Source organism: Protopterus annectens, chromosome 13.part0 (genome assembly GCF_019279795.1).
Source record: "Protopterus annectens isolate FY-2018-M chromosome 13.part0, PAN1.0, whole genome shotgun sequence".
Taxonomy (NCBI): Eukaryota; Metazoa; Chordata; order Ceratodontiformes; family Protopteridae; genus Protopterus; species Protopterus annectens.
This window is the reverse complement of record NC_056747.1, coordinates 242770648-242781453: the sequence shown is the minus strand read 5'-3', so window position 1 is coordinate 242781453 and position 10806 is coordinate 242770648. Positions and strand designations below refer to the sequence as shown.

The 10806-nt window shown below is 41.2% G+C and overlaps 1 protein-coding gene across 1 annotated transcript in view; it reads right to left on the bottom strand.

The window, feature by feature from the left end:
• Nucleotides 1–1189: 1189 nt before the first annotated feature.
• Nucleotides 1190–10806, bottom strand: part of LOC122788330 (chymase-like) — a 118961-nt gene continuing 109344 nt past the window's right edge. Inside the window, exons 4-5 of the mRNA XM_044055409.1 lie at nucleotides 10122–10382; nucleotides 1190–1707 (exon numbers count right to left, since the gene is read on the bottom strand). Coding sequence (XP_043911344.1) covers nucleotides 1567–1707; nucleotides 10122–10382 — 402 coding nt within the window. The 3' untranslated portion in view covers nucleotides 1190–1566. The remainder of the gene's footprint in view (nucleotides 1708–10121; nucleotides 10383–10806) is intronic.

Here is a 10806-nt window from a genome sequence, read left to right as displayed (position 1 = left end):
TACTAAAAAAAGATTAGGGTGGGAGGATGGCAAAATGGTTAAGGTGTTTACCTTGCAGACACAAGGTGCAGGGTTTGATTCTCACATGGGGTAAATGGCTAGGCTTAAAATGGCCCACAAGGGTAATTAGCCTAGTACTAATCTATGAACCTTTAGTAGAAAATGTCTTTATTAATTCTTAAAGTTTTCCGTCTTATGACACAGTTTCTAGAGTTTCTAATATACCAGAAAGGACTCTCATATTTGGACATACACGAACATTATATGTCTTCTAATCTACTCCTATACCACCCAAAGGGTAGCTGTGTGAAATGATATGGAAAGATAGGACTTCATCTCTACTTGAAATATACTATTCCTGTTCAGTGGGTAACTGAGAATTTTTTTCCAGGATCATTTTGCTTCCATATGTGATCCTTATTTCTCCTTTCCCAGTACAACTCATTCCTCCATAGTAGGTGTCCTCATCATTGGAGCAAAAGCCATCATGCAGGGCTGCCACACAGATAACTATGAGACTTGTTTGTGTACTCAGAGGCATCCCACAAATAAAAGTGTGTCAGATGGACATAGCCCCTCCCCTGGCTAAGGATGAGTGACCTACATCACTATTGGAAACCACAGTGCTCTTTCACAATGAGATGTACTGCCAAAGTGGTTTGGTAGACACACACCTGTCCCCCAGCTGTTCCATGCAGTGGACCCCCTCCTCTAGGGATTGTGGTATTGTAGGTCCCCATTCCATCCCCTTATTTCCATAAATGCACACCCATCCTTGCCATGACAGCTTCGACAGATGTTCATGCTTCTGATTAAACTCTCGTTGTCAGGGCCATAGTTAGGGTCATAGTCAGGGATTTTTTTATCCCTTTACACCAAGGTACCTTCTTCTCTGTATCACTAACAAGCTGTCACAATTTTGTATATGGTCACCAGGTTTCCAGAACTTGCCCCAAGTCTGGTTCACTCATTGTTTATCTTGAACTGGTTATCAGCATTTTTCAAAGCAGCACCTGCATATTTTATTTATTACAAAATTTATATTATTACTCCATTGCATTCTTTGAAATTGCAGGGCACAGACAAAGAACCAGTTCTGCAGCCATGTCCTTAATTTTATAAGTAATACATTTTAATAAGCTTACACTTGACCCAAGTGTTTTGAATTTTTGATGAAATTATAATTAATATTTAAGTCATACCTCATCTCTATGGTCTTTGTAACTCAATATCACATAATCAGTCATAAAAATGTGTACCAATTATTACTTTACCATTTATTAACAATTATTTGCAAATAACTTCACCAGAATTCTCTAGTTTATTTATGAACTGGATATAAAATGCAGACTTTTCAGCTAAATATGAAAAACTAAACTTTTGAACACAGAAATTTTATAAAAACATTACAACAGCTAGATCTGTAAAGGAAATCATAGTCATTGCAGTTATTAGTGGTATGCAGAACAAGATGCAAGGTAGTTTTCTTGTTAGCTGTTGGTTTTCACTGTGCTTTTTGATTGTAAATACTCAGCCAACCATATCTAGTCCTTGAGTCTATTCCTCTTATGTCATCTTCTTCTTAATCCAGTCCAGGTATTTGTTAATGCGGGTAAAAATTCTGGGAGGAACTGGTTTTCCTCTTAAACCATGCGATACTATGCCCTGTGCTATGCCACTACAAACCAAGGGACTACCAGAATCACCCTGTAAAAATGACAAGATAAACACAAATAAAATGTAATGCAATGTGCAGAAACATAACCATACAAATCGTTTTGAAGCAGACATTAAAATAAATACAAACAAGTCACACACAATACTTTTCAAGGTGATTTAACTCTGATTATAATCAGTGGCGCCGGAAGCTGTTGAAGACGGGGGGTGGGCAGAGGGAGAGAGGGGCACTTAGTGATCTAAAAGGGGCAATTTTTTATAACTATTTACTACCACAACATAGGTTCACCCGGAGAACATTTTAAGCTTAGCCAGTCCCCTATAGGTGCTTGAATTAACATTTTCTGAGTGGTCTTACCTATCCCATGGCTGATAATTGGATATTAGCCCTAGTGAGAATAACTGTGATCATACCTTAGATAATTTGAGGGGGCCCATGTAAGGGATGCAGCATTTAGGAACTGCCGCTATCCATTAGTAGCATGAGGGGAAATCCTGGAGTACATTTTCTATTACCCATCCTTAGATCCAAGTTGCATTTGAATATGGACAGATGAGCTTTGTTTTATTTTTATGGATAGTCTGTTCTGGAACAGTGGTAATCTCTGATAAATAAAAATCTCTCCACAACATTCAGTTTAGATACCTGGACTGAGTATTTCTGATGCCATTTGACTTGCTGATTGTATTAAGTCAGAGGATGCCTTGTATGCCAGACATGTCACCTCTAAGCACTCTTGTAGGATACTGAGTATAGTAATAAATCTTTGAAGTGGTCCATGCAAGATCTATTGTTTAGGATTTGTATCCTTTTAGTAAGGTATCTCTAAAGGTATTCCAATTGTTACATGGGGCTGGACAGATACATGCCAAAGTGGGCATTATACAAAATGATTGACCTAATGAGTGCTTTGTAAAGGGGGGACAACATCTCTAGGTCTAGTCACAATCAATTTGTTTATAAGTTGTGCAATACAGAAAGGCTTTCTTATAATGCTGGGCACATACTGGTAAAAGGTTAGGTCACTGTACACACAAGTTCCCAAATGCCAAACAACTGGGTCAGTTCTCAGAGGGCATTGTCATGATTTTGACACCACTTATTATTTGGGACAAACCTTCCTGCATGATGGTTAAGTCATTTGGGGATTCAATAACTGCTCCTAACTTGCAGTCATCTCAAGCTTAGACGGCCAAAGCCCTTTGGTATTTCCTTTTACTTTTGAGATGTATATGCCAAACAGAAAAAGTCTTAGCACCGAACCCTGGGGGACTCCATTGGTGACTGGTGTCTTCCCCTATTTGGCAATCCAGCTAGTGATGCAAGTGTTTGCTCCTACATTATTCATCTTTTGTACTCCATTTGAGTAGGGGGTTGTGCCAAAAGGCTTGGTCAGGTCAAGGTAATGTGGTGTGAACTGTTTTACTTTCATCCATTGCTTTGGTAACAAGAGTAAAGCTTAACACTTGCCCATGATTTTGGGCCTTTCACGCTTTCCTCTGGGCTGTTTTCAAACACATTTTTAGGGCCATGCATACATGTATGCATTCTTTGATTCATCTTCCTTATTGCATTAAATTATACTCCTTGTATAATACAGCACCAGTTGCTAGAATGTGTTTTAAATATGTAGATGTTCTTCATGTTTCACTGTTGCAGTCATCACACTTGGGTTATCTGTCTGTAGGTAGCCCTCAGTCGGCCTGAATACCAGAGTCTTTGGATTTCTGCATCGGATGTTGTCGCCTCTTCCATGATGTCAGGTTGTTAGGGATATAAAACATGCAGCCGATGCCATTACATCAGCTTTTCATGCCACATGGGAGCCCAAAGCAGAAGCAGTTCGCAAATGCCGGTCGGCTATTACCTGAAATTTTCATTTTTCGAGTTTCAAACCTGAAGTCTTCTAAAGCTAAGTACCCTGTTGGGGATCCTTTTTCCTTGCTCTAGCCGATGTCAGAAAAAGTTAACAATTGTCTTGCCTGTGGAAAGTAAATACCTCACAGAGATTTTCATTCTTACTGCGTCACCTGTTTAGGCCCAGACCACAATGTTCCTTGCTATCAGTTTTGTGACTTGTTCAATGCCTGAACTATTCATCGGGCTATCTTTGTCACTGAATTCTTTCGCTGTCATTCTCTGTATTCTGAAATGGCTTTGTTAAGCCATACGACTACCGATCTTCTGAAAAAATGTAAGGATAAAGACAGAGACAGACCGCATAGGTCCAAAACTGCCGATGATGCTTCCATTAAGCAAGTTGCTAGTCCACCGGTACTCAGTGAGGTGCTTTCACAGTCCCTGATACCAGCTTCTACAGATTCACAAGCCTCTGACCTATTCAGAGTCTGGTATGCTGCAAGATGCTTCTTCGAATATGGAACTTGCAGCTGTCTCTACCTTGGATGGGTCCGGAGACGCTGTGCAGGCACTGGCTTCTGAAGGTGTATTCATGCCTTCTGATGCTCATATTAATCCGACTACTTTGTTTTTGACTAAAACTACTGAATTTCTCAGGCCCAGTGTTCGCACTACGCCTAGGAAACCGATGACCAAAGCGCATTCTCAAGCTCCCATGCCTCAGAAACAAATGCTTAGAATGGCTGAAGACCTTATTACTTTAATTAGGGAAAGCCAGCCTTTCCCCTCTGAAAGACAAAGAATTGATTTTCCTTCTGATTCTACAGACATGAGTCTGATGACTCTGACCCCTCTGATTGCCAGGACCTAGCCTTATCCATCCATGAGGATTCAGATGCAGAGGATTCCATTCCCTCTGCCTCCCCTCCAGAGGACTTTTCTTTTGGTGAAACCTTGCATACCCTAAGAGAGCATTTCCACTGGGAGTGCCAGGACTACCCTCAGTCAAAAAAGACTCAGGGAATTTTTAGACTTGCCTCAGCACAGGCCTCTAGCTATGCCCCCTGTCCTGGATATTGTAGATAATGTCTTCATGGAATCAAGTCTTACCCCTGATACTTCCAGCTCCTAGAAAACCTGACAGGTACTACAGAGTACCTGACTCTCACAAATTTCTCTCTAAAAATCCTATTGCTGATCCAGAGACCATTTCCCAGGGACCTAAAGGTATTAAGGCTACTACAGCCAAAAAACCCTACCCCTTCGGACAGGGATTCTAGGGCTTTAGACAGATGAGGTAAGAAGGTATATACCTCTGCAACTCTTGCCATCAGAGCTTTAAATTGCCATTTTCACATGTTGAAGTACCAGCAGCATATTATGGAACTAATTAAACAAAAAATGGTGTTGATTCCTGATTGTGCAGAAAATAAAGATTTACAAGAGTTAACGCATTCTGCTAACCAAGTTGGTAAACATACCTTGCAGTGTGGTTTTGATGCCTTAGAAGCATCTTGCAGGGCTGCTGTCACTGGATCTGTTCTGAGAAGGCATGGGAACAAATCTTGCCAGACCATGTCAAAGCAAAATTACTAGATGCTCCATTAAATCAAGAATGTTTGTTTGGCATAAAAGCAGAAGAAGTTCTTAAAAAGATGGAAGAAAAAGCTAAATCTATACAAACTGTTAAACATTTCTTACAGGTACAGTCACCTAGATTCAGTAGGCATTGGCCTTCGAAGAACTGATCCTTTCCAGCCCCTCCCAGGCCATCTCACTTCAAAGCCAGGGGCAACAGACCACAAAGACTACAGTCTCAGATAGGGTTACCATACGTCTGGGTTTCCCTGGACACATCCTCGTTTTGGGCTCGTGTCCAGGTGGTTTTTGAAAATTCTGTGATTTGTCTGCACTTCCCTTTGGCTTATCTACTGCGCCCAGGGTATTCACAAAGTGCCTGGCTCCAGCCTTTGCATACTGCAGGCAGAGAAATATTCAAATTTACCCATACTTGGATGATTACTTGATTCAGGTGGACAGTCATGAATTGCTACTTCAGCACCTGACATTTGTAAAGAGACTCCTAGCTTCTCTGGGGTATACCATCAATGAAAAGAAATCACATCTGGTACTCAGCCAAGAAATTGTATTCCTGGGAGCAAGCTTGAACACAACTCCCCAGATGGCATTCCTCACTCCAAAAAAGCAGGTTTATTTGACAATTTACTTCAAACTACTGGCCATCCAAACCCAGCTATCTGCAAGAAAAATACTGCAAGCCCTAGGGTTCATGGCCTCATGCATTCTCCTAATTCCATATGCAAGACTGCATATGAGGAAACTTCAATGGTACTTAAAAAGTCTCTGGTGTCAACATTCTCAGGACCTGGAAACAGTGATTCAATTATTCCTTGCCTAAAGACAGAGTTTCTTTGGTGGACAGAGGCCTGGAACCACAACAAGCGAATCCCTTTCACTCAATCCCCTGGCGCCCAAACCCTGACAAAAGACACATCAGGCTATATGTGGGGGACTCACATGGCAGGCAAATGCATTAAAGGCAAATGGAGCCCAGGACAAATGCACCTACATATCAATAAAAAAGAAATGTTAGTTGTACAGAATGCTCTGACAGCCTTCAAATACCTTATCCTTCCAGGACAACTCTTGATAAAGACAGACAACACCACAGTCATGTGGTACATACACAAGCAGGGGGAAACTCATTCCTACCCACTCTGCAGGTTAGCCATGGCTCTGTGGAACACAGCCTTGAGCAACCAAGTGCACCTGCAAGCTCAATTCCTGCCAGGTAAACAGAATTCACTGGCAGACAACTTAAGCAGAAATCTAATGGACCCGCACGAGTGGAAACTGGAAGCCAATTCATTCAAGCTTCTAATCCACAGGTGGAGGTTGCCAGAGGTGGACCTCTTTGCTTCCCCCCAGAACCATCAATTGAGCCAATTTGCACCAAAACTCCCCACATCCAAGCATGAAAAGTGGAGGGCCAGATTTTGCATCCTCAGCTGCAAACCCTGAACCAAGCAGCCGGGCTTAGTCCCTGAATACATCACCAGCAACCCTCAACAAATAGGTGCTGGATGTCATCCTTGAGGCCAGGAGGCCTAGTACTAGGAAATCCTATTCAGAAAAGTGGAAAAGATATTGTTCTTGGAGCCAGTCTCAGGGAAAGGACACAGCCATGCCCACCTTACCTCAAATCCTAGATTATCTAGCAGAGCTGCTCCACAAAGGCCTATCCTTCTCATCCATTAAGATTCATGCCTCTGCCATCTCAGCTCATTACTTCTCTCACCCTCTGCTCAAACAGTTCCTGAGAGGAGCTAACAATCTAAGCTCCCTGAGGAGAGCTTCCATTCCTGCCTGGGACCTTAACTTTGTACTATAGAAGCTCACGCTTCCCCCTTTTGAGCCTACTGCTACAGCAGAGTTAAAATTCCTCTGTTGGAAAACAGTCCTACTTCTAGCCATCACTTCAGCAAGAAGAGTGTCTGAGTTACAGGCCCTTATGGCTGTGGAACCCTTCATTATCTTCCATGCAGACAGGGTTTCCCTCAGGACTAACCCATCATTTATGCCCAAGGTGGTATCCAGTGTGGCTTTAAACCAATCCATCCATTTACCAACCTTTTTTCCTAATCCTCAGAATAAAGGAGAAAGGATCCTGCACTCCTTGGACGTGCACAGACAGCTTAGGTTCTACCTTGACAGGACTAAACCATTCAGAAATTCTGACCAGCTGCTATTCAGCTTTGCTACAGGGTCAGATGGCAAGGCCATTCCAAAGCAAACCATCTCCAAATGGGTAGCACACTGCATCCATTTCTGCTACAAGCACCATGGAAAACCTACCCCACAGGGGATCAGAACCCATTCCACTAGGGCTACCTCCACCTCTACAGCATTTCTCAGGGGAGTCCCTACCAGGGATATCCTGGAAGCTGCAACTTGGAGTTCAGTACACACCTTCACAAAGCATTACCACTTACCTATCTTTTCTAAATCCAGAGCTGGACTTGCTACAGCAGTCTTACAAGGCCTGCTAGCCAGCCCTAATAATTCTTGACAGCCTCCACCCTTCCTCAGCTTTGGGAATCAACCCAGGTGTGATCACTGCAATAGTGAAACACGAAGAACATAGTACAGTTGTGTACAGTTACCATAAATGTAGATGTTAGAGTGTATTCACTGTTGCAGTCCTGGTTACCCTCCCTCCAGCCCCCTGATTTTTCTATACTTTCTACCTATCCTTTTTTTTGGCTATGTCTTATGGCAATGGTATTTACTTTTTACTGGAGGTGATCCACACCATGTAATTGCTTCCTGTTTTGGGGGCTCCTGACATCTGGAGCAAGAAAAACTGATGTAATGGCTTCGGCTGCATGGTTTATACCCCTGACGAACTGATGTCATGGAAGAGGCAACAGCATCCGACACAGAAATCCAAAGACTCTGGTATTTGGGCCGACTGAGGGCTACCTGCAGGCAGGTAACCCAAGTGTGATGACTGCAACAGTGAATACACTCGAACATCTACATTTATGGTAAGTGTACACAACTGTACTTTTTGAACAGTCTTCTAGTAAGCAATGAAACAAAATATATGACTCAATAATGACAAAACTACCCATATGAGAAACTTTCAATCATAAAAGGCCACTTAAACTTCTGATATTACAATCCACCAATATCAGTAAATATGCAAAATCTCTGTAGAAGTCAGTCATCTAAATAATTCCGCATTAAAGAGATCTCTAACTAATGAAGAGGGTACTGCTAGGAAACAACTTTAGATTTCATTGTTTCATCTACAGATAAAGTGGCTGTTGCCTGTGAAGAATAAATTGCCTATGTTACATTAAAAAATGATAAGACAGTACTATTACAATGGGGAACAGATGACAAACTGATAACAGGTTCATAGTTACTGGGTACTGCAGCATCTACTCCCTTTAAATTACAACACAGTACAGTATCAGTGATCTATCTGCATAATGTGGGAGTAGAACCTACAGCCTTCTGCATTAAAAGGAAGACAACTACCTGTTGTGCTGCTAGCAGTGCAAACAGACTTGGTATAAGCAGCGCTAAACATCTCTTCCCCTGAAGCTCTGAGCTCCTTGTAAAATGTTTTCTGACTGGGAAAATCCAACTTGGAACAAATAATTTTCAACAGAGACCCATGAAGAACTGCTCCAGATGCATGTTGTTGTAACATGGGAGGAAACCCACACAAACACAGGGAAGACATATAGACTCCACACAGAATGCACCCCAGTCAAGAATCAAACCAGAGAACCTCTTGCTGCGAGGCAACAACACTGCCACTGCACCATCCACTTGACACAACTAAATCTCTCAGTTTCACAGTAGAAGAAATGAAATGTGGAAAAAGCCAAAATGTATTGCCGGGGGCGGGGGGCAAAGGCCCAAAACCAAGAACACATTTTAAATATTGCTTGTATAATCTTAGAAAGTTGATAAAATAGTGTTTTGTGTTACCATGTGTAGATAGAAAGACTGAAACTTAAAGGGCTATCATTATTTAGTGAATTCCCTTCTCACTGTTTTGCCAAAAAAACAAAATTTTAAGGGGAATAGATCAAAAATATGAGCCAAATATTCGTGGAATCTAGACAGTTGAGAGCTATGGGCACCACTCCCTGAATCACAAAAGTGGTGGTGTGGGTAGAGAATTTGGACTCCAACTCCCTGGAGAATGCAGGCCCTTGTATCCAAGGTTCAAGGTTTGAACCTGGGTAATTCTAACTGGGGCACTACACACACACACACACACACACACACACACACACACACACACACACACACACACACTTTTCATGCTAATCCTGAGGAAGTAGTCAAATACTCCATACCAAATCTGGGGGAATGTTCTGCAAAACATTAAATAGTTTATATCGGTGCAATTATATCAGTACATGATACCTTGCAAAATATAATACCTTCTTATTATTCATCTAGCTCACAGAAGGTGTGGGAGCCACTTAGGTGTAGAAAACAAAGGATGAATATCACTGAACTGAATTGCGGATTCACCATCACTTCTCCATTTTTAGTAAGAAGAAAAGTTTAGTGTTCAGTCCTTTAGTAACATCTAGCAGATGGTTGGAAGAAATGCTGTTATACATTTTTAAATGTTTAGGGTGAAGGGCAAGATAGATTTTTCTAACATTATCACACACCTATACTCAATGTGATCTAAACAATCATGTTATGAAGGATAACAAGAGTTGCCTGTCACTAGTTCAGACTGCCGTTGTAACAGTTAAAACAAGGGCAGAATATCCACTTTGGGAAGGTAGTGTCTTAACAGGTAGGGAGGAAGTGAGGACCTTTGGATACAAGAATCACAAAACAGCTGAGATGAGGGAATCAGAAGCGTGAAGAAAAATTCCAGGTAAAATCAGAAAAGCAAAAATAAATACATACATCTGAATACACTGTTTAACAGAAGTAGTATTCAAATATAAAAAAAAATATCTGTAAGAAATCTGAATATATATTTGCCTTTGAAAACTGAGGAAAATTGTTGTGTTACCTTGAAAGTAGTCTTGTTATTTTTGGTGTTTCCAACACAAAGTACTGTATCATCTACACGTTTGAATTCTTTTTCTTTGCAAATTTTCCTGTCCATTATGTACATATCCACTTCCTGGAGTGTGCTGGAGATGGAAGATGATGCAGCGTTTACTCTGCCCCAACCTGCTACATTGCACTTTATCCCCGAGGCAATATCTTCGTTGTTTCTGGGGAGCTTTATAATCTGTACTTGTTTTGTCAGTTTGGCCTTTCTTTCCAACTGTAAGAAAACCAAGCAGTGTTATCCTTCCATATGGCCTGCAATGAATGTAATCTTTCTTAACAGCAAAACTTAAGAAAAAAGTGTCTGCCTTTATATCTGTACTCAGGCAATTACTGTCTATTCACTGTTTAATAAGGAAAATATGAATGAGTACTTTATTGTTATATATTTCATCCAAAAAGAAGCTAGGTCTCAAGGAATAAGTTTTCTGTCACCTTTTTCATTACCATTTTCCTGCTCAAGGAGTGAAGTGTTTCACAAATATCAAAGGTCACTGTATTCTACAATCAGTTGATGATTGGGATAGTGACTGGAGAAAATGGAATTAGATGCTATTCTGTAAATGGAATGAGGATCAGTGATACTGGGATAGCTGGTAGAGAATACCATGGCATCACACAAAATCATATAGTTGGAACAG